Here is a 25,823-nt window from a genome sequence, read left to right on the forward strand (position 1 = left end):
GCCAGCTTTCCCTCTGCAGGAGCGAGGCAGCGCTGATCCCGGCAGTGACCCGAGGCTCGGCCGGCACCGCGGGACTCTGCTAACCGCGGCACTAGGCCGGGGCACCCGCGGCTGAGCCGGGCTGGCCCTGACGCGAGTCCGAAGGGGAGCCCCGCTCGCTCGAGGCCCCGCCCCGGCCCGCCCCTCGCGGGCTGTGGAGCGCGGGCGGCGGGCAGGGGCTGTCGGCGGCGGGGTCGGGATGGCGCAGCCCGCGGAGGCCTCGGGCCACATCGCGACCGCCAGCGCCAGCATGGACAACAACGTCCTGGCCATCGTCATCGCCGCCAGTGAGTGGCGGGCGGGGGCTACGGCGGTGCCGGGAGCGAAGCGGGGGCGGCCGCCGGGCGGGATCGGCCTCTGCCGGTGCCTCCCGGGCTGTGCCGATAAGGCGATACCTGGGGAAGGGCGGGGGAGCGGTCGCTGCAGCAGCCGGTCCTAATCCGGCGGGTCCCGCTGTCTCGCGGGACTGGGGCCGGAGCGGAGCGGCGGCGGGGGCTGGCGGTGCGGGTGGGCTCCGCGGATCCGCGGGTGGGCCGGGGGGGAGTCGCGGGTTCCCGGGAGACCGCAACACTGGCGAACCGGTGCCCGGCCGTGGTTCTGAGGGAGCCGAGAGCGCCGGCCGAGAGACGGTGGTTGCCGGTGCGGGTCCCCGCGGAGCGGTCCCTGCCGCCGCGGTCCAGGATGGGGTGAAACCCTCCTAGCTCTGCAGGTGGTTCACCGTCTGGGAGGCAGAGAGATGGTGGGGAGAAAGGGGCTTTAGCGCTCTTGAGACGGGCAGCAGGTGGAATCGGCTTCTCAGGGGCTTCTCCAAGCGTCAGCCGCGGGGCGAGAGCGGGCGGCAGGAGGAGGCCCGCGCGGCCCGTCGAACCACCGGCTCTCTCGCCTCTCCCGTCTCTTGGCAGCGGTGTCCACCTCCGTCTTCATTGTGGCGATCCTCATCCTGCTGCTGCTCTTGTACCACCGGGACCCCATGTGCTGCCAATTCCTCTGCTCCTGCCGCCTTTTCCAGACCCCCAGCCAGTATGTGAGTGTCCTCCGAGTCCTTCCTCTCTTCCTCCTGCCCACAAGTCCCCCTCTGTCCCTCGAGCTCCTGTTGCCTTGTGCTGGGTCTGTGGGGGATGCACTGCCAGGTTACTGTCCTGCAGCCTGGCTGGGATTGTTGATGGATGTGGGTCCTCCAAGCAGAGCTGGGCTCTGCCATCTCCTTGCTCCCACTCTATCCATCCATCCACCCACCCACTCCTGCCTGGCTGTGCCATTGTGGTTGTATCTCCAAGGCCCAACACTAAAAGGCGTCCCTGCTCTCCACACATCTTGGGAGGGAGGTTCTCCTCCCCTTGCATAGTCATGTGTGGGGTCGGGCTGTGCTTTATAGGAAGGGGCCCAGCAGGGAAGGGAGCTGGAAGCTGGGGGCAAAGGCAGACAAAGCTACCCGCATCCCTGACAACTGGCTCTCTTGTGCGCGGCTCCTGGGGAAGAAGCAGTGAGACACAAAGCCCTTTCGCTCGCATCTGTAATTTCCTAGGGCTGGCTTTCAACTAGGGAAGCTGATGGAAAAAGAGCAGCGTGTGTAGCCAGTGTTGCTTTTGTGGCAGTGACTGCCCGGGGAAAGCTCAGCCTCCAGAGCTACAAGGAATGGCTTTTGAGGAAAGGGCTGCAGGTACCACTTTGCAGTCCCTGGGAGAAGAGTGGACATTCAGCCTCACTAGCAAGGGGTGGAGAGACTAGTGCTATGAAAGGCAAATCTAATAGTCCAGTACAGGCTGAGAAGTCTCCACCAGAAATCACAGTGGAAATAGGCTGCACTGATGGTGTCCTTGTCTGATTGTCTCCACTCCTTTCCCTCTCTTCCCTCCTGTTGCCCGCCCATGGCACACACATTGGGAGCGGACCCTGCTGCTGTGCTCCCTTGCCCTGTGGAGCTGCTCTCTGAGGCAGTGTGGCATGCTCCCTGGATTCTGAGGTGGAAACTTCAAGCAGGCATCTTGCCTTTAGCAAAGGACTGTGCGGAAGGATGGATGCAAAGAATTATGGAAGGAAAGGGAACATATAACGTATTTCCTTCAGAAAAAGAGAAGCAGTTGTAGTGTGTGAGGCAGCTTTTGTGCAGGAATAGTTGCACTGGTTTTGCTCATGAGTTATTGAACCAACAGTTGGGTGCTGTTTTCCTGCAGCTTCTGTAGTTGTGCTGTAGGGCAAAGACAAACAGCTCCTTGCTTATTAAGACCAACAGTAAATCCTCACAGTCCTCCCTACACATCCCTGGTTGCCCTGAGAGTCTCTGGGCTGGTTTCTGCTGGCAGAGATGGGGTTTTCTGAGAGCAAGGTAAAGCCATGGCTCAAGTCCTGGCTCTGGCTCGAGGGGCTGTTCTCTGTGAACAGGATTTCTGCTCTTGCTCAATACCTTGACAGAGAATCCAGTTTAACTGGAGCAAGACAGCTTGGGAACAGCACAACTATTGCCCTGTAGATTTGCTTGCTGCATTATCCTGAAATGACAAGCTCAGTAGATAAGAGCTAACAAATTTTGTAACCCTGAGCATGTGATGGAGCTCTTATCTACACCAGCAGAATAGTTGGGTTGTTTTTTGTTGCACCCCAAAAAGAGATGGTTCCACTGATTTTCAATGAAACCGTGCCCTGGGGCCCAGACTGTCCCTCTGGCTGTGCTCTGCTCTAGCTGGCTCCAGCCCTTGGAGCAGACCCTGCACTGCCAGGGAATGTGTCCTGGAGCTCTTGGTGTCACTGAACAGGCAGGGGCTGCTGCCAGCACTGAGAGCTGCAGGAGGGAGCAATTCTTCCTCTGCCAGGGTCTTGCTGTCCCATGAGAGCTGGTTGAGCTCTGCTCTCTACTGGGAAGGATGGGAGGGATTTTGGCTTTGTTCATGTCCTCCTCATTCCAGGACCGCCCCCCGCCCTACTTCAGCAGCAGCCAGCAGCTGGTGGGACCCCAGCGTGGAGCCTCACGGCTGGAGAGCACTGCTGAGAACCCGGACATGCAGGTGATGGCAGGGTCCCTGCTGGGAGCTGGGTGGGAATGGTGCTCATGGGCTTGGAGAGAGACTCTGGTTATGGAGTTTGCCTGGGGCAAAAGGTGCTGGGCACCATCTTCTGGTGCTATCCCACAACGTTGGGAAGTGCTGCCAGTATGTAAAAACCCCGGGGTAGGCAGCATGTGGAGGGAAGGAATATTTCAGAGGATACCACAGTGCCCTGAGGGGTTTGTGCATGAAGTGCCAGTGGTAGATCCTGGGGGGCTTGGGATCCTGCAGTGCAGGTCATGGTGTAATTGCCCCCGGGAGGGTGGATATCGTCTCTGGATGTTGAAAGGAGCCTACAAGTACCTACAGCTTTGAACCCTGAACCCTTAACTCAAGGTTGCACCAGGACATAAACTTCTAGTGATGAGAGCCATCATCACACTGACCCTTTTCTGGGAATGGACATTTCTAGGGAGACGAGCTCTTCTGTGTCGGACCCCCCAGCACATACCAGCTCCCGTCCTGGGAGCAGCCCCGCCTGCCCAGCTACGAGAGTGTGCGGAAGAAAGATCGCCAGCGGGAAATCCATCAGATGATTGCCGACAGGTTTGGGCTGTGGGCAGAGCCATCCCAGGAGGTGAGCTCCCCTCCCTGGAGTGGGGGGCTGGCAGAAGCCCATGGCAGTCACCACTGTGGTTCATATCTGTGTCTTGCTTCACAGTTGGTGGTAGCTGAGGACTCTGTGCTCTGTGATTGCCTTCCTGATAGCTTTTATCTCTGGGAAAGCACAAAGTGTATTGGGAGGCTCCTTTGGTGTACATCTGTGCTGGTTAATGATCCATCTCTCCTCCCCCAGTGCATTTGCAGAAATGCCTGTACCAGGAGGCAGGGCAGAGCCCCACGGAGAAACGGCAGGCTCTTCAGGTCACCTGCTCCACACAAGTCCAGGCTGGGAGTGTTATTGTTGGATCTCTAAGGCTTTCATGGGTTCTTGCTTTCTTCTCCCTGCAGGACACTTCTGGGGACATACCTTGGTATTACCTTGAAGTGTTTATGGCTTATTTATGAGCAGGAGGCCTTGCTTGTTACGATATTTAAGATTTGCACTCCCACAATGTAACAGGGAAAAGTGAGTGCATCCTGCCAAGTAGGTCCTGTGGCAGCATCCTGAGATGCTCCTGTTCAGAGACCTCATTGTCTAAAGCAGGACAAAAACTTCTGAAACCCTGAGTAAAGCATTAAAAGTTCACTGATTTACCTGGATTTTGAGCTCTTAAAGCTGTACCATAGCCCTTGCCACTCAGTGTTTGGAGCTATTTCTAATGCCTGAAAAATTCCAGCTTGATATGGTGGAAGGTGTCCTTGCCCATACAGGGGTTGGAACTGGATGATCTTTAAGGTCCCTTGCAACCCAAACCATTCTGTAATTCTATGAAACCTGGGCATTGAGGGCACAGGAGAGTAAAGCTCCAAAGACAAGTAGTTGAGAAACAGCACTGGAAGCTCTTCCCACAACATTGTCATGCCACTTCCTGTCACCTGTGGAGAGAAAGCTAGCACAGCTCTGCCAAAAGAAATGTGACAACGCATGGAGGTTCCTCTCTCATGCAGTGAGACTTGCTGCCAAAACCTGGGTACAACACCTGGTTTGTAGGTACTTGTGTAAATCCCAGTAATTTGTCTTTAGTCAAGGGAAAACAAGTGACAGCCCTCTCTCAACAAGTTTGTTCTGGCCTTCTGCCAAGTCCTTGAAAGGGAAGAGCAGGAATCTGGCAGAGAGTGTGAGGCGAGAATGTGTCTCTCAGTAGGTTTGTGCCATGTTCCAGACTGATGTTCTCATCTCCAGGTGTTCCCCAGCCTACAGCTGGCTGCGCTGGGGGACTGTGGGGGTTTAATTTCAGGCTGGTGGCAGTTGTGAGCATTTTCATCTGCTCTGTGAGAAGAGGTGGGATAATCTCATGGTTTTTCTGATCCGCTGTAATGCTCTTCCTCTCTCCTCAACAGATGCCACCTCCTTATGAGCATGCTCTGAGGCATCCTCCAGCTTTCTCAGGAACAGGAATAAGCTCAGAGACTTTGGACAGACACGGTGTTCCAGACCCTTTCCATGCCCCCCTCAGCTACCAAACTCAGCGGAACACTGCGGTGTAAGGCCTTGGCCTCAGTGAACTGCTGCTTCCTGTGCTGTCAGCAACTGAAGTGCCTGGGATACCATTTTCCTCCACAGTGAATGGCCAAACCTTCACCCAGATCCACAATCAGCTGAAACACAGGCAAGACCAACCCAGCCATCAGTGACATCCCTCTTGCAGCACAAGAACAACCACAGAGCCATTGCTGGCCACTGCACTGAGCAGAGGAACCAGGGACATCTGCTCACTCTGGCAAACACCAAAGGCAAAGGTCTAGCTGCTGGAGCTGCACAGGGCAAAGCCAAGGGGAATGTCTGCTAGGCCAGAGCTCCTCAGGAGCAGTATTTCATACCTCTGTGAGGCAGCACTGCTGGCTGTACAAAGGATCAGACCTCAGGTACTGGTGGTATTGTGCTGCTTCACCTGTTTCTTAGGTTATCAAGTGCTTTACTGTATCTGGATTACCTGCCAGGTGGAAATCCTCACCTGTGAGTGGCAGAAGGGATGTGGTTTGCAGCACTGCTGCATGCTCTGGCACCAACAGCCTCTGTGACTGACAACAGTTCTGTACAGAGCCCACACATGGATCTGGAGAGGTTCCATGGGTTATACCCAAATATAGACCACCAAGATGAACCATGGGACTGGATTTGCAGACAGGGAAAGGACAGATGCAAGGACTGAACAGCTGGAGGTCTACATGAAGATGTGAAGCACAGGTGGACACATGTGGCTGACCCAGTTCACCTGGTCTTCTGCAGAGCAGAACTGTCAAAATAATGTCAACACCGGTGTCCTTACACTACTGATTTTGATAACTTGTTTTCTACTGCAGAGTCAATGTTTCAAATTGTTTACAAACCTGTAGATAAAATGAGATCAGTTTGGGCACAACACATTGGGGCTGCTTTATTTTGAGCAATAGAAGCTCAAAAATGTCATGTAATGACAAAGATAAAAGGATGAGTATCCTGGATAATGCTTTATCATACACCTCCAGCTGCTGAGGCTTCAAATACTAGTCCAGATTTGGGCATCTTGCCAGGCCCCCTGAACTCAGTAATGAGTTAGAATTAGGCCTGAACTTGCCTCACATGGCCAGTGAATGGCACACTCAGATATTTAAGTTAAGCATTGAGGTGAGTGAGCTAGAGGGAAAAATCCAGCTTCCAGGTACACATCATAGGTGCATGTGGAAAAGGAGCTGTTCTGTGCTGTTGTGAATTAAGGTACAAATAGAACAGTAATGACTAAAAATGAGCAAAAATAGAGGGAATTATTAGCAGGACAAGTACTGACACAAGAGTGATTGTAGAGGGAATTCATCCAATGGCACAACAGACCAGGCTCTCTAGATACTACATGACCATGGTAACACATTCCATGAGCAGCCAAGACCTTCAGCTGCCCCACAGCATTTATTAAACACTCATAAAAACGCCAGTAGGTGATCTCAGTGCCTGAACACAGATCACAAGCACTTCAGGAACAAAACCAAATCCTAGAATGGTATCTTCAGAGCCACTCTTGTCCTCAGATGCCAGTATAGCTGTAGTGGTCTGTCCTTTCCATCCATGCCCACACGACACAGCAGGTTCACAGCATGTTGACGAGTTTGAAGCTTCCTACCTCTGTGGTAGGGACAACACTGATAAAAGTTTTATAAAGGACTGCTCCTTTGGGCAGCTGACAGATCACATCCCTGCTCTCACTGCTGCGGGGTGGGGGCACGTAGACCTCTTTGGTGTATCTCACAATCCCATCCTCCAGGGCATATAGTGTCTTGTTACGGCCCATCCCCACCTGGGAGAGGATGAGGAGCATTAGAAAGGAGAGGCTGGACATCCACAACTAAAGCAGATCTGATCATTGGTCTGCCTTGTTTGATATCCTGGCTTCAACAGCATCTGTTGCTTTATTTTTTAAAATAAAACCACACAACTTGTTTCCAGCAACCAGTTTGCAATGGTGCTCAGTATGAGACATGAGACACCCATTCCACCCTGAAGCACAAGTGCCCAGTGAGGTCACAGAAGTGTTCTGGGACAGCAATTACTTGCAGACCATCCCTGAGTCCCATGAACATAGGTGAGGCTCTGAGCAGGCTCTGTGACTAACACCACAGAACACAGGGATGAGCATTAAGAATGAGACTGAAAGAGAAGAGGCAGTGAGTGTGGGGCTCTGGGGGGGACTGCTGTTCTCTGAGAACCAAAGTGAGAGAAAAGGCCTTACGTGAGCGCCGGGATGCCAGCGGATCAACCGCTGCGTAGCCAAAATGTTTCCTGCATGGACAAATGCACCTGCAACAGAGTGACACAGTCAGGCTGCAGAGAAAGAGCTTCCAGAGCCCTGGCAGAACACAAATGATTCTGGGACTTACAAATCCCAGCTTTTGTAGGCATTTTCTAAGGAAAAATTACTTTAAATGTTAAAAGCATCTGAACAAAAATGCTGTTAGCAGGAAATAAAAGGGCAATGGATGGACCACAGCAAAAAGTCAAATCTCTGAAAAGATTGCTTCTAGGGTTCAAGGCATTTTCTGGCTGCTGAAGGCATTTGTTTTACTACATTTACATTGATATGTTTCCATCAGCAAAGCTAGTAATTATTAAGCACTCAACTGCAAGAATCTGCACTTTGGCTTCTGCTAAGCTTTGTAATTCTCTCCTTTGTAAACACTGGAAATGCTCCGTTTTTCCACTCAGTGTGGGGGGAAAGTGCAGTGCAGTTATGAGGTGTCTCACAGTGTTCCCTCCTCCTGGGCTCTCTGGATAGGCAAAGTTAAAACCAAAGTACATTTTCTGTAGGCAATTTTGGCTGGCAGCCGGTGGGCTCCTGGTGGGGGGAGCTGACTCACCGTGCCCTCCCACCAACAACCCTTGATCATGAGGTTTCACTGATCCTCCCCTTCTTTCTCCTGGAAAAGTGCCCTGCCCACCTCTTCCTGAAACACTCAACTACTGTCACATATCCGGAGAGAGGAGCTGTGAAGAACCCAGTGAAATGCAAATAAGATACTGAGACCTACCTTCGACTTTTTTGAACCCATAGCGTTTCCCTGGGCTGCGGCCACCTAGGTTTTTCGAGCTGCCCCCACTTTTCTTAGAAGCCCATCTGACAGCAACCAGGCTTGGATGGTGAGTGGTTAGAACTAGGTTAGGAGAAAGAACAACATCAGCTGGAAAAACTATCATACATAATTCCTTCTGTCAGATGTAAAGGAAGACAGGCTTTAAAATTAAAGGCAAAGGAAAGCCCTGGGAGAAACAAAAAAGTACTTCCAAGATAAATTAGACCAAAATGGCCTAAGTTCCTTGAAAAAAGGCCACATCTCGAGTGCTGCTGCTGCCCAGGTAAGAATAAAACTCTCAGCAACCATGTTAAATCATGTGTACAGATTCCTGTTTCATCTTGTAAAATGCAGCAGAGGTGTCATTAGTTGCTGTGGATTGCTCTTACAGTGCTTTGAGAAAAGATGGGTTGTGATTTGTTTCAGTTTCCCCTTTGACCAAATGGCACTCACTTATACAGTTACATCCTGAAATCTTACAAATGAGCAGACTCCAAGTCTGGAAAATATATAAACATCTATGACCAGCCAGAAACAGTCTGAGGAGTATCCAGAAGGAGTATAAAGGTTGAACTTGTTGGAGGTCTTTTCCAACCTTAATGATTCTGTAATTCTATGATTAGAGGCTCTAGGAAGGAATACAGAGCCCTGGGAGTGGCAAAAGGGGAGTCTGGAGGACAGTTTTTTTCATTAATCCTCCCAGTTTAAGGGAAGTGTTTAAGACTGAACAGGGCTTGGAGCAATCTGGTCTAGTGAAAGGTGTCCCTTCCCATGGCAGGGGGTAGGAACTGGGTGATCTTTAAGTTTCCCCCCAACCCAAGGCATCATTATCTTAAAAATCTCTTCAGTACCACCTCTTATGCAGGTAGGAGACAAACCTAATTTTTCTGAATTCCTCTATTTAGCCCGTTAAGCAGCAGGTTAGTGCAGAACAGTGGTTATCTTGTCTCCCTAACCTGAGCAAAACCACTAGTTTAACCTAATTAAATCATCACGGATACTCAGTGAGCTGGAAATGTCCCACCACTGGAAGTGCTCAAGCACAGGCTGGATAGGGCTTACTGCAACCTGGTCTAATGGAAGGCATTTCTGCCCATGGCAGGGAATTGGAACAAGATGACCTTTAAGGTTCCTCCCAAACCAAACTTGTCCATAATTCTAAGAAATACTGTTGAGGAAAGGGTACAAAACCCCATTAATTTCAGGACATGACCCATTAAGTAAAGCCTTCGAGACTTGACGATTTACAGGAAATTAGACAAGACGAAGCATAGCTACAGTTTCACATACACAAACCCGCCCATCGCCGTCACCACAGCTCCGCCTCAGCTCCAAGCAAAGGCGAAAGCCTCGGCCTCGCGCTATCGGTGGTGACGTCCCACCGGGGGCGCGACGTCCCGCGAGGTGACCTCCCTGGGGCACTTTCTCCCGAGCTCATCCCTCCCGCTCCAAGGCCAGACCGCCGCTCCCCACCCCGCAGAGGGTAATGAGCTGACACGGGCCCTCACTCACGCAGCCGTCCCAGCGCCGCCATCTTGATGGCGCTGCTTCCCCGCCTCCGCCCGCTGGGAAGGGGACGCGCACGCGCGCGCGCTGGGCGGCAATTGGTCCGAGCGCGCGCTCTCGCAAGCGTTCGGACCAATCGCCGCCCACTGCACGCGCCTCCGGGCCAACCAGCGGCCGGCGCGGGCTTTCCCCTCAGGCGGGCGCGGGTGCCCCTGAGGAGACGGGGGAGATGGCGGAGAGGGAGTCGGGGTCTGAGAGCAGCGAGGAAGAGACCCTGCCCTCCTTCGCCTACCTGCTGCAGCCGCCCCCATGCCTCGGCGAGCCGAGCCGCCCGCGGTCGCCATCTCCTGAGCCTGAAGTGGCAGAGGTTGTCGAGATGGTGAGCAGCGGGAGCGAAGAGGGAGTGGACGTCGTCCCTTCGCACGAGATTGTCAAGATGAGGGTGGGAGCGGAGCCTGAGCCTTTCAACTTGGGCGCCGATGATGAAGGAGAGGCATCTGGGCTTTGTGCTACTGGTGACCTGATGGCTTCTGGGAGCGAAGGGCTTCGGCAAGACCTGACGCCGTCTGGAGAAGTAGCTTGTAATAGTGAGACTGGTACACGCAGTGTTGGGACATCCTCCTTGTGCTCCTTGCCAGTCGACTCTGACAGGCCTAGTAGCCCCCCGGTAAGCAGAGAAAGGCCAGAAACATCGCTCCCTCTCAAGAAGCGACAATATAGTCAGAAGGAACGGGAGGCAATCTGCCAGAATGCGTGGCAGAGAAGGAAAGAGCAAGAAGCAAAGACGAGGAAGCAGGAGGAGGAGAAAGAGAGGAAGAGAGCCGTTGCCAAGATGCTGAAAGCTCAGCGGCCAGGAGAGTGCCAGAAATACATAACAGTGGTGCTAGATCCAGGTAGTTGTCCTCACAGCCTGCTGCTGCCTTGTACTGATTGTTGTCTTCTCTCTCTGGAGGCCTGACCCGTGCATCGATTTCAGTCATCTTACAGGTAGAAGGTGGCAAGCAGATCCTTAGTGCTTTGCAGGCTGCCAATTATTCCTGTGTGTTTGAGAACCACGCTGTTCCCTGCAGCATCACCTGGAGGAGAAAGACAGTGACGTCACAGGTATGTGAGCAAAATTTTTATAATTTCATCCTTTTCCTCATGTCTTATTTGCAGTCATTAGTAATTGTATTTAGTAGCCCAAGTGAACACCTTCTAATTTCCCTGCTCAGAGATTTGAGTGGGAGTCTGAGTGAATTCTAAACAGACTGGCCTGTTTGTTTTCATATCTGAACAGATGGGAGGAGGAGATGAATGGACAGAAGAACCAAATGTTCTGGTTCTGCTTGGCTTGGAGGAGTTTTTGTCCATGGCTCACAGCTACAAGCAAGTGAGAATGCTTATGACTTTTGTGCTCCTGAACATGCCTTGATGTAATACCAGTGTTTTGCCATCCCTCTTAGTGGCAGGAAGGTTTTGGTATGGGAGGAATGCAGGGTTTCACTGAAACAGAAATCTGGGTGTAGAAGCCATTAATGGGCTGTATAATGTTAAGTTCTGACAAGCTTTCTTTGCTAGTTAAAATTTTTCACACATTCCTCTGAAGAGTCACATTGTTACATCGAGTGGGTTTATTTTTTACTTTTCCTTCTTTCTGCAGACCTACAACCAGGGCAATAATTTGCTGTGCTTCTCTGTATACCTCAACATTGTTTAACTCCTTATTTTTCCCATTCATCTTTTTAGAATGCTGATGGCTGTGCAGAAAGGCAGAAGGAGACCCTGCAGAGCTATGTGGCTCGTACGATGGAGAAAATGCCTGGGAGAATTCTGGCTCTGGCAGTAGTTGGAGTAGAAAATTATTTCAGGTCAGACTTCTTCCCTCCAAATGTTTCTGTGTTTTCTCTGGCCTTGAAAAATGTCATAGGTGTTTATGTTAATTCTTTCTAGCAAAGACTGGAGTATAAGAGGTATCCCCAGAACTGCTCCACCACTTTTTAGACAGAAACAGAAGCAAAGGTCCGTCCAGACTGTCACCGCAGTCTTACTTTACTCTTTTTAGGTCTCTCCAAGTTCAGCCAAAACAAAGGCTGCGACAGACTGCAAGTGGGAATCAAGAGAAACGGGGAGGAAGGAGAAAAAAGGAGTCTAAGGATTCTAACTTGGACTTATCCAGAATGGATGTGAAAGAAGTGAGTGCTTTTAAAACACATGCAACCATCATCTGTTGTCTCCCAGTATTTGAACATTTGACCCAGTCACACAATTTTGTACATGGGAGTACGTGGCTGTCATTATTCATTTATCCATCAGTCTATGGACAGAACTCTTTGGGTTCAGCTCCCCACTGCTCAGTCATGTACCTGTTTCCACAGAGACTGATGTGTCTCATTCACCTGGATACTGATGTCAGGCGCAGCACCTCTTGCCCTTCATGGCCCATTGGCAAAGGCCATTGGTGGTGGCTTGTTCATAACAAGAGCCGCAGAGGAGCTGAGGCAGCTTAGAGGACACTGAGGTGATATTAACTGTCAGGAGACAGACTGCCCCTAAATACTTCAGTGTCTTAACTGTTCCCAAAATGGAGAGTGAAGGTTCTTGTCCTATAGCAGGACATTTGTGACCCTTTTCTGCTTCAGACAAATATGGAATTTGATGCAGCAAGACTGATTGCGCCATTTGTTGTTCCCAATGGTGATACAGGCCCTGGTGGATCTGCAGCTGAGCACACAAGTCCAAATCAGCATTTTTGAGAGCAATGAAGAGCTTGGGGAATATGCCACTATGTTCACAAAAGCTGTGGCTGAAGCACCATACAAGTGAGTAAGCAGGGAGATTTGGTCCTACCTTTGGAGAGGCTGCACTTTGAGCTACTGGGAAGGAATAGCAGATACAACACAGGATATAATGGTTCCTAAAGGTGCAGGTGACAGAGCATCTGCTCTTGCAGCTCCTTCAACAAAGGACTTGTTCTTGAAATTGATGTCCTGCCGCAGAGGGATCAGGACAAACCCTGGTTTCATAGTCACAGGCTGGTTTGGGTTGGAAGGGACCTTAAAGATCATGTAATCCAACCTCCTGCCATGGGCAGGGACATCTTCCACTACACTGGGTTGCTTAGTGCTCCATCTAACCTGACATTGAATGCTTCCAGGGATGGAGTATCTGCACCTTCTTTGGGCAATTTATTCTGGTGCCTCACCACCTTTGGCTTTCACACTGGAGCCTTGACATCAAGTAGAGCTCTTGTTCTGAGCCAGATTTTTGGAGTGGGAAGGGAATGCGAGTAGGGTTGGCTCTTAGAGTGCCAGCTTTTCTTCTTCAGTGTGTAATGAAGAGACATTCCTGAGAATGAAACACTTGATTCTTTCCATTGATAAGGGAGGACAGCAGCTTGTTGCACAGTGATAGCTAAGAAAGCCATCTTGTGCAGTCTCACGCAATCCTGGCATTCCTATCACAGCAGCTGCTGGATTTTCATGTCAGCCATGACAAGAGATGAGCTGTCATTAAAAATGACATCTAAAAGTGCTTTGTTATGGTTGACAGCCAGAAGGTGAATTTTTGTTTACCACTTTGTCTGCAAGTTGGCTTGTGTCAGGATTGCTGCTGAGTATCAGATTGTTTATTTTTCAGGAGCAATCTGGGTCTTAAAGAAATTGGTAGTGCATGTAAAGAAAACAGGGTCAAATTATTCATGTTTCCTTTGATGCCAGTTGTGTCTCTGACAGCTCAAGTGAGGGACGGCGCTCTGGCTCTGTGACAACAGATGGTAGGGAAAGGATTTTCTTCACAGCCTCATTGTCTCATTTGCTTCCGCATTCCTTGTTCTCTCTAGGCGAGAGCGAGAGAACACAGGGTTCTCTTTCTACTTGGAGAAGGACTGTTGCAGAGGGGTGAAGGTGGATCCTTCTGGAAAGGGTCTCTTGAAAGTTTGGAAGAGGCAGATACAGCAATTTAACCGTGTAAGCTCTGAGATGGCTGAGGCTATCGTGTCTGCCTACCCTTCTCCTCAGCTTCTGATCCAGGTAAGGATGCCTCAGGGATACCCAGCACTGTGTGCAGGCAGCCAGCTCATGCAGGGAGTGGAAGAAATAATGTAATCAGTATTCAATTAGACACAGTGATTCTGCATGAGCGGTTCAGTAAGTTAGCAAAGGAACTGATTCCTTGTCATCCACTGGTCTGGCTTCCCACTCAGGGAGCAGCACTGGCTTCACTCTCCAAGCTCACAGATGGGACTTGGACAGAGACCAAGTGAAAAATGAGTGGGCATTGTGGAAGGGCAGAGCAGGTACAGGTGCATAGCTTTGATTGGTTTTTTGAGCAATGGATGCAAGTGGGTGATCCCATTGTTGCCTTTTTGTTGCTTTTAGGCCTATGAGAAATGCTCCTCGGACCAGGAGCGGGAGAACATGCTGGCCAATATCCCTGTGCACCGTGGGGAGGGTGTGACAGCCACCTCCCGGCGCATTGGGCCGGAACTGTCCCGACGCATCTATCTGCAGATGACTTCCCACGACCCCGACCTCTGTCTGGATTTTACTGGGTAGCACAGGGAAAAAGGATTGTACTATTCAGTTAAGTGTTCCATTTTGGATTTCACTGGGTAGCTCCAGGGAATAAGGGTTTTTAACCATTTGTCTGGTCGAGTTTTCAGTTTTCTTCTGTGAAGAAGTGCTTAGGTAACACTCATTGATCCCTGTTTAAAGACTTGAAACACATTAAGACTTTATTGTAGAAGGAAAAAAGTTGGATAAAGCTGCTGAATAGCAGGAGTTTACACAAGAGATGGTGAACATCTTCCCTAAGCACATGAGTTGCACACAGCTTATAGAACTGATGTTGTTTTATTTGTCTTTCTATAAAATAAATAATTTTGAAGAATAACCTTTGCTTAACATGGCGTCTTGAATATAGACAGATATGTCCTCTGTTAAAAGGAATACTTCCTGTTGCTCTCCTGAAATGCAAGGACTTACCTTCTCCCTCCTTTGGGACAAATCTTGAAGCTAGAGCAACATGGTGCTGCCCCCCCAGCACCTGCTCTAGCGAGGTGAAAGAACTGTACCTCTCAAAACAGTCTCTCATTGTTCCGCTGTAGCAGATGGGAATGAGTAAGACTAATTTTCAGATACAAGTTTAGAGTGCTCTGATTCAGTCTCCAGACGGCTTAATCTAGAGAAGGTCTTGAAATCTGATTATATGTGCTGGAATTATGAGGTCTAAACAGTTGGCAGAAAAAGCTCCCTTTTAATTAGATTGGGGACCACAGCCTGTCCATGCAGCCATCAGCACTTGTGTGCACACAAGGACAGTTGAGGGTTTTTGTAACAGCATTGCTGAGAATTAAACTGCATCCCATTGTGGAAGTTAACTCTTTGGAACCCTGCTGCCTGCAGTGGAAAAATCCCTACCTGCCCTGGATACTTGTTCTAGGCATCCAGCTGGAGCCCTGGCCTGACCAGAAGTGCTGCTAACCTGAATCTATAAATTGTATAAGCCCATGCTCGCCAACCTATGTAACATTTATCTGGATGTTGGCAGGAAGGGCTGCATGGAGGAAACATTGCTTTAGATGCTGTTTGTAATTTTCCTGAACATTTCTGGATAGAGAGTAAGGATATTTTAAAGAATGGGATGAGCTAGACACCCAAAGCAAAAGTTAAAGGTGTTTGAAGGAAGTTTTGAGAACATGCACCCTCCTGAGGCAGAGGCACCCCTTCCTTCCTTTCATCTGACACTTATGCTGCTGCTCTCTCCTGTGCGACATTCAGGGAACCACAATCTTATCGTGAGGTTACAGAAAAATGAGGGTTTACTGCTGTGATGGTTTCCCCATAGCACTGCTCCTGGCAGCAATAATCCCAGGTATGAGAAGAGGGAATGATTCTGGAAACCAGTGTAGAATGTCTCAGTGGAATCTGTAGCACAGATATTCTCTGAAACTTGCACTTCATTTTAAGAACTCACAAAGCTCTTAAGGATATGAAAAACTTCTGTTTGATGGGAGTTAAGGAAATTTTAAAATGAATTTTAAATAATTTTAAAGGAAATTCTAAATAATTCACAGACCATTGCAGAGGTGAGTTTTCCTCTTGAGATGCAAACCACCAAACCTCCCAGCCTTTCCCCAGCCCCGAGGCTTCCCATTCCTGCCAGCAGTGCTGCCACAGTGCCACCCAGTGCTGCTTCTGCAGCTGCAGCAGGTAGGAATTATTCCCATGTACTTTGAAATAATTTGTGGCTGTTCCTAAAAGGCCTAATTAAAATGAAAACTATGTTAATAACATAAACATCCAGTTCAGACAAATTGCCGTGAAAACTATTGTATTGAAAATTTTCAGCTTCTTTCAATAGCACATCAGCCTCTTTGCTCCAACATAGGGATGCACAGCCATCCTACATGCCTGTAATTGGTCCTGGAGTGTGGCCTTAGTGTATTATTCCCACACAGCCATACCACCATTTTTAGCACAAACAGAAATGAGAGCAAGGAATGGATATGTATTAAAAACCTTCCACCTCTAGCTCAGAGCTACAGCTGTCTCACCCAGATGGATGTTAGGGCTGCTTGTTCCCACTCCTATAGACTGTCAGCTTCCTGTACCTCACAATCCTGGTGGACACAACTTGGAGGCAAGGAGTGGTAGCAAGTTTAGGTTAATGTGCACAAGTAATGGGAGTTACAGGCCGACTGAGAGACATGCACAACAAAGATAGTTTGAACAATAGCTCTGCTCTGTGGAGCGGACCAGCAAACCAACACTGACTGGTTCAAAGCAGTTTCATCAAAACACAATTCCATAGGAATTCTGGCTGCGTAGATGGTGGAAGGAGATGCTGATGAAGCAAGTGCCCATCCAGGACAATCACTGGTGCGAGTTGTGCTGTAGCATGTTCTGCAGAGTTTTGTGGTTCTGCAGAGCAGCCACCACGTCCTCGTAGAGGGTGTTCACGCTGACGCACAGAGGTTGATGCTGCAGCTCCGTCAGCTTGCAGGCAGCCAGGGTACAGAGGATGCAGAGCAGCACAAAGAGCAGAACTCTCAGCACTGACCGTGACCACGAGGGCTTGTGCCGGGGAGGCTGAGGGGGACGGGAGCTGGAGGCCGGCTCTGCAATGAGAACGTGAACAGGACAGAATGTGAGGAATTAATAACGATAACAGGCTGTGCTCACAAACAAACTATTCAGGTAAGATACTTAATCCTCTGCTGCAGTTGGCTTTTGTTGTGAATTTTCATCACTTAGCTCTGATAAATAAGTAGATGTGCAGGATGTAACTGCTTAGAATAAAAAGTTTCAGATCCAGTTTCATGGGCAGCAGTGAAGGGGGTGTAAAGCACCTCTGTGTTGCACAAGATCTGATTATGCAAATGTAGCTCAGTAGACTTAAGAAAAAAATGAGTGGAGGGAAGTTCTCATTAGGAACAGCTGGACAACTTCAAGACTTGTAGCTCTACAGTTCATGGTAACATAGGAAAAGGGGGAAAGGGCACAGCAGCAGAGTTCATGAGAACTCCTATAAGTTCCACCCTACCCTCTCCCACCATCTTCCAGTCTCCCAGTACCTGAGCTGCATGAAAGCAATTCTGGCAGCATCACAATCTAATGACAATGAAACCTGACACAATTGCACCCAAAACAGACACTACTTACTTCGGGTGTGCACAGTTTCCTTTTTAGTTTTCTTTTCCATCTCCTGTTTTGCAGCTTTCTGAGCATCATACTCTCGCCTTCTGCGCTCCTTTTCCTCTGCCTTCTCTCGCTTCCGCAGTTCTCTCTCCAGAGCCTCCTTTGCTCTCTGTTCTGCTTCACGCTTCTTCTCCATTTCTGGGGGTTAATAGCAAGTTTTTCCCTTTTATGCAGAGGGTTGTCACTGCCATTTTCCTTATTACCTTATTATCCCAACTGGAATGAGGAAACTAATTAAACAACTATCCTCCTTTATTACCATTTTATTTAGTATTACATACCTTGCATTTTGCTGTGCTTTTCTTTCATGTTTTATAGGTAACCTACAGCACATTCCTTCCAGAGATTTAACTATTCCTCAGGCCAAGAAATCACATGCACTACCACCCTGCTCTATTTCTCCCTCCAGCCCTTTTACCCTACTATTCCCTGAGTACTTTGGGTTTGGGTGACTACAAGTATGTGTTAGATGGCAATTTATTAGATGGTGATCAAAATGTTTGGGTGTGTTAGACAGACCAAGAGCAGTCCCCAGCAGACAGCACGTAGGGGCTCTTTGTCCCTACCTCTCTCTGCCTGGAGTTTCCGCTGCCGTTGTTGATCTTGCTCAGACTGGATTGCCTTCATGTGCTGCAGTACCTTAAACAGCCAAGAAAACAACCTGAGGGCTGTGCAGAAGCCTAGTGGCACAGTCAGTTCAGAGCACAACAGATGGAGTGTGGCTGAGGATAGGCAGCTGGGGCTGACCCCCAACCCTCACCTATCCCTACAGCTACGGCTCTGAAAAGAACTCACAACTTATGTGAGTCTCTGTTGTTAAAAAACAAATCCTCCCATTAAAAACAAACATGGCAAACTGGTGCTCAGTGATTCAGAGGATCACAGAACATTTCTATTTATGTTTGCCAGAACTTCTCCAGAGGTCTTTGTACTATCAGCACAGGCATGGATTACTATGTCTGATTATGCCTCCTTTCTTGGCAGCCAGCATTTAATCCTCTCTTAACTCCACAAATGGAGAAGCATCCTCCTCAGCCAGGTGTTTGCTCTCTACAGGCACAGCAGTAGGGGAGTCAGTGCAGTGGACCTGCACCTCACTCCCTGAAGAAACTTCATGCTCCTGCAGCAGCTGCCCAGCTTGCTAAGCAAACAGAGGAAGAATCACTCGCAAAGCCATGAAAGGAAAAAAAAAATTAGAATAAAATGAGACTCCTTACCTTGACAGCAGCCTGCTTACACTGCTTCTCATCCAGACAGTCTCCTGCCACTTTTGCCAGGACAGGATCCAGGGGATTGTCCTTCAGATCCAGCCACTTCAGGTTCTGCAAAAAGGCACAACAAAGGGGAGGCTGTAAGAGCACAGCAATCTTGGAATTATTTAAGAGATCCAAAGCAGAAGCAAAGAACTGCTTAGCTTTCACATTAATGAAACAGGTACAGACGAGCAGAGATGTTTTCGATAGACTGAGAGGATTTTTACTGGGCTGCGGTGCAGACCCAGCTGAGTTTTGAAATGGGTAGTCAGCAGGATGGATGCTTTACCAGAGAAATCAACTTGAGCAGGATCACAAGACCCTGGGCTGCATCCCAAAGCTTTACGTAACTGCCCAGCAAACAGTTTTACCTTGAGCTGTGCAAAGCTGACTGGCAGGGTGACCAAGCGGTTGTTCAGGAGGTCCAAGTGCTGCAGATTGACCAGGCGGCCAAAGTCCAAGGGCAGCTGTTGCAACCGATTTTTACTCAAATCCAGTTTCACCAGATGCATCAAACTGCAGAAGTCTGACTAAAACCCAAACAAAGAAAACCCAGAGAAAGCTGGTCAGCACCTTTATAGAAGAACCTAAGTGCATGGAGATAGCCTGCATCTCAAATCAGGCACAAATCCTTGACTTACTACAGGACTGTGATGGAGGAAAATCGCTCTCCTCCTCTGCCTTGGAAGATGGAGGTGAGACACAGTGGGACAGATAAGACAGACCGAGAAGGTTATGGATGACAATATGACGGAAACAAACCCAAGTCTCCACTGCTGATGAAACTCCTCTGTATTCACCTGGGGATGCTCTGGAAGGAATGTACTACAATCTTCACACAGTTCAACCCTGTACTCTCTCCCGCCTCAGCCAAATCCACTGCCAGCAATGACCTGTCACTGACAACTGAGTCATTCAGCCACCTCAGGGCAGCGAAAGTGCCAGCTCCACAGCGCCTGGTGAGCCTCTACTGAAGCACCAGCTATCTTTCCAAATATTTCCCAGCAGACTCATCCCCACGGAGGCTCTCTAGCACCTTACCGGCAAGGAAATGAGGTTGTTACAGGACAAATCCAAGACAGTAGCTTTCGGAAGAGCGGCCTGAAAGACAAATAAGGCACTGAATGAGCATGGACATTCACCCGACCCCCTCTGACACCTGTTCTGCTTCGGCCTCTGCGGTTTCTCCCGCGTCAGTCTGTCCATTCCCCGCGGCTGCTCCGAGGTCACGTCATCTCCGGATCCATCTCTGTGTCCAAAAAGATTCTTATCCCAGGACAGCAGTAACTAGCGGCTGCCGGGCCAGCGGGACACAGAACCTCACTGCTTTAAATACCTGCAGGCCAGGTCACAAGCCCCCAGCACATCCGGCTGCCCTACGCTGCCCCTTCCCGGGGTGGATTTCGATCCTGCAAATGAATTGCCAGTTTGGTATGAGGGCTGGAAGGTGTCACAGGTTTAAAGGGTGTTTTTATAAGGTGTACACAGGGTGAAAATATAAGTTTTAAAAAATTTTTGTATAAAGGTAATGGGGGCAAGATGGAGGGAACAGGGCGTGTCTCATCCTTCTTCCTTCTTCTTCTTGTTCTCCATCTTCTGCTGTGGTGATGGCACTCAGGGATTGGTTTGGGGAAGGGGTGCACTGTCCAACATGGGTGATAGGTATTGGAAGGTAAAGGTAAATATGATATACGTAATTTGTGGTATAAGAGACGGAGCAGCCTTGGGGGCGGTCGGAGAGCGTCGTGGCTGCCTTGCTGGTCAGACCTCTGTCTGCCAGGAAGAAAATTTTGTAGATAAGACTTAATAAACAACCTGAAGACCGAACAGCAAAGAGTCCAGTCTCATTCTTCAGAGCCTGGGGTCGCTCCCTGGACCACCCAACTCACCTCGGGGGCAGAGAACAAGCAGCCGACCCCGAGACATGGCGTCCCTGGGTGGGCAGCCAGGGCAGAGGCGCCCAAGGGGCACCCAGAGAAGACCCGAAGCAAGCTCCAGATCAGCTTCGAAGAGGACCCGAAGAAAAACTTCGAGTGGGCAGCTCCCAGAGCTGGACTCGTTCCCAGGAGGGCTCCGATAAACCTCCTTGGGAAGCAGCCAGAGCAGCGGAAAGCAGGCAGCCACGCAAGGTCAACTCGCACTCCCACCTTCGCCGAAGAAGAATTCGTAGCAGGACAGCCTGGACCGGACCCAGAGGCGCGCCTGGGATCCATCCTCCTGTGAGCTGCAGGCCGGTGAGCAGGACTTCCAGACTGCCCTGACGACCTCGCTTTGGTAAGAAGGTTCAGAATTAAGAACATGGGGGGGACACTCTCCTAGGAACAACTGACCATTCTATCCGCCCTACAGGGCGTGGCACAAGCACAAACCCCTTCAATCTCTAAGAAGGAGCTCAAAGATCTTTTACTTTGGGTCAGACGCAATTATCCTTATACAGAGACGCGTCTGTTGTTTGAAGTCGGTTTTTGGCAAGAAATAAATAGACATCTTTACTTCTCAGCAGTTAAAAAGGGATGAAATAGCCACAAAATTACTAGCACCAGCTAGGGTTATGCTTGAGGCAATCTCTAAAAGAGTTGCCCGGCGGAAATCTGTCAGATCTCTGACAGAGGCAAAAGGAGAGGAGCAAAGCCAGAGAAGGAGATTGGCTCTGCTCCCGGCTGCCCGAAAAGAGGCAGGCCCCGATAAAAGGGGGATTTCACCATCTGCAACTCTCTCATCCCAAGGGGCTGCGGGACCTCAAAAATACCCGGAAATTTCAGACACTTCAGAAGTTTCAGGGTCTGACTCTGATATCTCCTCACTTCCAAGCGGGATCGAGGAATCAGATTGCGCTGTTACAGCACATCTGACCGGCCCGCGGGAGCAAAAGGGGAGGGGGGGAGATCTCAGGATCGGGTAGAGGGACCCGGGAGATGCCAGAGGGGGAGGGGGAAGGCCGTTCTCGCGGCGGACCCGTTTGCGCTGCAAAGGCAGCGGCGGCGGGGCCGGGAGGCGGGGAGGCCGTGGAGATGGTGGGGGGCAGGGATTTTCAAACTGCTTCAAGCGCAGCGGCGGCGGCGGCAGCGGTCCCCGGTGGAGCCGTGCCCAAAGTGCACGCGAGAGGCAAGACAGGGAGACCCGGGGAGGAGTCAGGGTTCGATTCCACTGCATCGGACACGGGGGGAAAGCAAGCCGGAGCAGCTGCAGAGCTCCAGGCTCCCGTGGGGAAACGCAGGGAGGGAACCCCACACCCGGAAGTCAAACCGCGCAGGTCTGCCAGGATCGCGGCAAGAAAGCAGGCACAGGCGGGGGGGAACTGCGCGCGCCGTCGGGAGTCATGGATACGGCGTCAGAGGGGCAAGAGAGGGAGTCCGGGGAGGAAGGAACATCAGAGGCGGAGCGGGACAGAGACAGTGAGCAAGGGGGAGGTGAGAGGCGTGCCCAAGGCTACGCATGCCCGGAAGAAGTGGGGGCGTGGTCGGAGGCGTGTCCGTTCCCCTGTGACGACACGGGCAAGGAGGAGGCGGGCTCGGGGTTCGAGTTCGGGGAGCTCCGCCCCTTCTCCAGTCTCGGTTCCTCCGGTTCCAGGCCTTTCGGGTCAGACCTTTGTTGCCCCAGGGAGGCGTTCGCGTGTCCAATCCCAAATGCCAGCACAGCTAGAAGCAGCCCGATCCTTGCCAGCCCTACAGGGCATGACAAAAAAAAAAAAAAAAAAAAAAAAAAAAAAAAACGGCCTTGAAGCTTTTATCCCCAGTGAGGATAATGTTGGAGGCAATTTCGCGGAATTCCGCGGGGTCTGCCAGCTATCAGCAGGCAGGAAGTATTCTCTCAAGGATGGGGGAAGGGAAGCCATCCTGCCATCAGCAGGTGGTAGTTGCCCTTACCGACCAGGGAGGGGCAAAAGTAACGCCTGGCAAACAGGTGTGGGAGGAATTGGCATCATCTCCAGAGTCCCCAGGGTCCCATGGGTCCCCAGAAAGCCCAGAAATCCCAGAACTTTCAGAGGGAGGAGGGCGGAGGGGGTCGGGGAGCCCGGGGGAGAGCTGCTTCTCGGCGACTGGCGAACCCGTGCCACGGCGGCGCCGGCCGGCCAGCAGCCCGGGGGAGCCGCAGAGGCGGCCGTAGGGGTTGCGGAGGGCGAGGGGGCCACGGCGGCAGCGGGGGGAGTCGCAGGCACAGCAGCACTGGAGGCCACAGCGCGCACGGCGGTGCACGCAATCGCAACAGCGGGCGGTCAGCAGCCGTCCAGGGCTTGGTCCGGCGGCGGCGAGGGCAGCCCCGAGCGGGGCCCGGCCGGACGGAGCGGAGCGCGGGACCGCGGGAGCGGGAGGCACGGCGGAGGCGGGCGCATGCGCGATGGCGGCGGCAGTTTCACGCAAGGGGTGTCAAAGAGGAAGGTTTTTTCCCCAGTTCGCAAACGCGGCATGAACACCGGCCGAGCGGTGGCACGGAGCCAGATCGGGATCGGGGCAGCGCGGGTGTCGGTCACAGGCAGAGACGGGGCATGATCAGGGTGCAGAGGGTGCCCGGGGTACCGGCCCTGCTCCGATCCCGTGGCGGCGGGCACGCAGCCAGCCCCAGCAGCCAGCACACAGGCAACCACAGCAGCCAGCACACAGTTTCAGCCTCCATCAAAATCTCAAGTTGGAGATTTTTCGCGGGTGCAGCACATGTTGTGTGAGACACACCGAGCTCCTCAACAGTCCGGTCCCACAGAAGTGACGGAAACAGCATTTACCAGATGATCAGGCTTCAGATGCAAAAGATAGAGTAAAAAGCTGTCCAAAATCAGTGTAAAGTGAGAAAGCACCGGGCTTTTGCCCAAGATACAGAAAAAAAAGGGAAACCTGTGCAAATCAATGTTATTCGAAATATGATGTAGATGGAAATCTTCTATTGTGAAAAATGCCTCTAAGGGAAGGAAGCTACCATATAAAGATAGAAGTATTAGTAATGATTCAATTACCTAAAATATCTCTGAAGACAGAGCATTTGAGAAATATCAATCAGATCCTATCTGTGGGATCATCAGCTGATTCTCCAATGGTTCAGAGTTTTGTTGGCATTGAGTTTGTAACCTTTGTTATTTTTGGATTTTATAGGTGATACTGATAAATAAGGATTGTTATTAATGCTATATGAATACTTTAAAAAGATCGTGATAACCCCTTCAAACACTTCCTGTTGATAAGTTGATTATATAATGAGAATTCTCAGAATTTATGATAAGAATTATTATCAAGGTGTTGTAATATTTACAGCCAGCTTTAATGTGTTTCATTATCTCTTTGTGTGATCATCTACAAGATCATCTACGTGTCTCTTCAGAATCTTCTCTTTTTGTTTCTTAACTACTCATGTTTTTTGGGTTTCTTTTGAATCCAGATTGCCAGTTTCATGGTTTTCTTCAGTTATTATTTCTTCAGTTATTATAGAGTACTGCAGCCGAGAATTTAAGAGGTTTGCTGTGTTTGAAGAATTTCTATCCAGACAGAAGTTTCGGAGGAATTCAATTACTTAATGGTTTGATTGATTTTTAATTCTAAGGTTTCCTACTCATAATTGCTGTTTTTAAGAGTCTTGTTTTAAAATGTATTAAGTGATGTCCATCAATTAGAGTTCGAACTCTGGCCAAGTTCTAGCTCTACTTGAATGGAATGATTGACAATCAGCCCAGATGTTTTCTGCATCAAAAAGTATTCAAGTCCCTTTGGCTTGACAATTTGACCATATATGATAGCTGAGCCTGTTTTCAAAGGGAGTTTGGAGAAACATGAATCCGGACATGAGTTCTCCAGTTCTCTGTTGTTTTAAGGTTCATCAGCTGTCGCAGACTCTGGGATGACAGTTCAGTGTTGCAGTGATTGATAATTGTATGATTTCAGATGTGTTATTGGTTATGTGTATTATCTGATTGATTTCTAATTGCTGTTATCTTACATTTCCCTATGCAATATTGCATAGAGACTGAAACAGAACAAATCAATGTTTTATTTTCAAATCAGGACCCATTCTTCACCTCCAAGATTTTGAGATAATCCTCCAGTCCTTGCAGGGACATGGATTTGTTTGTGTTTTAGCAGGTGCAAAAGTCCAGGTAGATCTCAGTAAACAATGTGAAACTCGATCAAGTGCATGAGAATGCTGACAAGAAGCACGGGCAAGAAAACGTTGACTATTCCACAAGCAAAAAAAAAAAAAAAAAAGACGCACAAATGTGGACTGCACAGAGATTCCAACCCTTGTGCTTCGCCCACAGAAGATTGTGGACTTTGGGTTGCTTCATGGATGAGAGTCACACAGTGATACCTACTGGCATCACTGGAACTTCACCCAAGAGACAGGACTTTTTAATAATTGGTAAGGACGGAAGCAGCATCCTTGGACTTGTCATTTATCCTTCGATTGTTTCGGCAAATCAGAAAGAAGAACTGACAGTTTTAGCCAAAGCTCTTCGATCACCACTGACTGTTCCAGAGAACACCGCGGTAGCCAAAGCTATCGCTTTGCCACCACATGCAGCGGAACAAGTAATGCCGGTGTTTGATCAGCAGGACTTTCCCTCTGGAGACCATGTCCATGGAATTCTCAGTTCGTCAGAAAGTGTTCGTCATTTGGAAGAAAACTTCAGGCTCATGGAGACTGCTGCACAACCTCAGGAAGATCAACGAAGTCATTGAGGACATGGGACCGCTTCAACAGGGACTTCCTTCACTCTCAATGACTGGCCACTTGTGATCATTGGTCTCAAAGACTGTTTCTTCAGCATTTTGCTCCATCCAGATGATGCTCCTCCACTTGCATTCTACGTCCCAAGCATCAACAGGGAGGAGCCTCTGCAAAGGTACCAACACAACAGGAGCTGCAAAAAGCTTGTGACTGTGTGATTGCAGAGGTGCAGAAGGCAGGACTGGAAATCAGTGTTTCCAAGATTCTGGAGATCGCACCATGGAAATACCTAGCGTGGAAGATCTCGGAGTGAACAATAAGACCACAGAAAATGGAAGTCGGCAATTTGCATGACCTGCAACAGTTTTCAGAGAAATCAACAAGATGAGACCAACCTTGGGGATCACAAATGATGACATCCCAGAGGCTTGATCTTTTGAAAGAGGACAATGATATCAAATCTCCCAGAACTCTTACACCTGAAGTGCGGAAAGAACTCAAGAAAGTTA

The 25,823-nt window shown here is 49.9% G+C and overlaps 4 protein-coding genes across 5 annotated transcripts; 2 read left to right on the top strand and 2 right to left on the bottom strand.

The window, feature by feature from the left end:
- The first annotated feature begins 191 nt into the window (after nt 1-191).
- On the top strand, nt 192-6,046 carry LOC115911278. The gene is made up of 5 exons (XM_030962150.1): nt 192-326; nt 942-1,063; nt 2,943-3,041; nt 3,493-3,657; nt 5,025-6,046. The coding sequence occupies exons 1-5, from the start codon at nt 239-241 to the stop codon at nt 5,169-5,171; spliced, it is 621 nt and encodes a 206-aa protein (XP_030818010.1). The 5' UTR covers nt 192-238; the 3' UTR covers nt 5,172-6,046.
- A 505-nt stretch (nt 6,047-6,551) lies between these two features.
- MRPL27 (mitochondrial ribosomal protein L27) lies at nt 6,552-9,799 on the bottom strand. The gene is made up of 4 exons (XM_030962151.1): nt 9,738-9,799; nt 8,184-8,306; nt 7,388-7,455; nt 6,552-6,955 (listed from the first exon to the last, which is right to left on the bottom strand). The coding sequence occupies exons 1-4, from the start codon at nt 9,757-9,759 to the stop codon at nt 6,749-6,751; spliced, it is 420 nt and encodes a 139-aa protein (XP_030818011.1). The 5' UTR covers nt 9,760-9,799; the 3' UTR covers nt 6,552-6,748.
- A 156-nt stretch (nt 9,800-9,955) lies between these two features.
- EME1 (essential meiotic structure-specific endonuclease 1) lies at nt 9,956-14,593 on the top strand. 2 transcript variants are annotated; one of them, XM_030962147.1, is made up of 8 exons: nt 9,956-10,624; nt 10,708-10,835; nt 11,011-11,103; nt 11,460-11,581; nt 11,776-11,905; nt 12,417-12,532; nt 13,552-13,741; nt 14,090-14,593. In XM_030962147.1, the coding sequence occupies exons 1-8, from the start codon at nt 9,961-9,963 to the stop codon at nt 14,264-14,266; spliced, it is 1,620 nt and encodes a 539-aa protein (XP_030818007.1). In that variant the 5' UTR covers nt 9,956-9,960; the 3' UTR covers nt 14,267-14,593. The 2 variants fall into 2 exon arrangements, with proteins under 2 accessions (XP_030818007.1, XP_030818008.1); XM_030962148.1 differs by lacking the exon at nt 11,011-11,103 and having other exon boundaries at nt 14,090-14,592.
- A 1,433-nt stretch (nt 14,594-16,026) lies between these two features.
- Nucleotides 16,027-20,021, bottom strand: LRRC59 (leucine rich repeat containing 59). The gene is made up of 6 exons (XM_030962149.1): nt 19,705-20,021; nt 19,035-19,193; nt 18,628-18,732; nt 17,977-18,049; nt 17,375-17,548; nt 16,027-16,830 (listed from the first exon to the last, which is right to left on the bottom strand). The coding sequence occupies exons 1-6, from the start codon at nt 19,867-19,869 to the stop codon at nt 16,586-16,588; spliced, it is 921 nt and encodes a 306-aa protein (XP_030818009.1). The 5' UTR covers nt 19,870-20,021; the 3' UTR covers nt 16,027-16,585.
- Between the last annotated feature and the right edge of the window lie 5,802 nt (nt 20,022-25,823).

The sequence above is a fragment of the Camarhynchus parvulus genome, chromosome 18 (genome assembly GCF_901933205.1).
Source record: "Camarhynchus parvulus chromosome 18, STF_HiC, whole genome shotgun sequence".
Taxonomy (NCBI): Eukaryota; Metazoa; Chordata; class Aves; order Passeriformes; family Thraupidae; genus Camarhynchus; species Camarhynchus parvulus.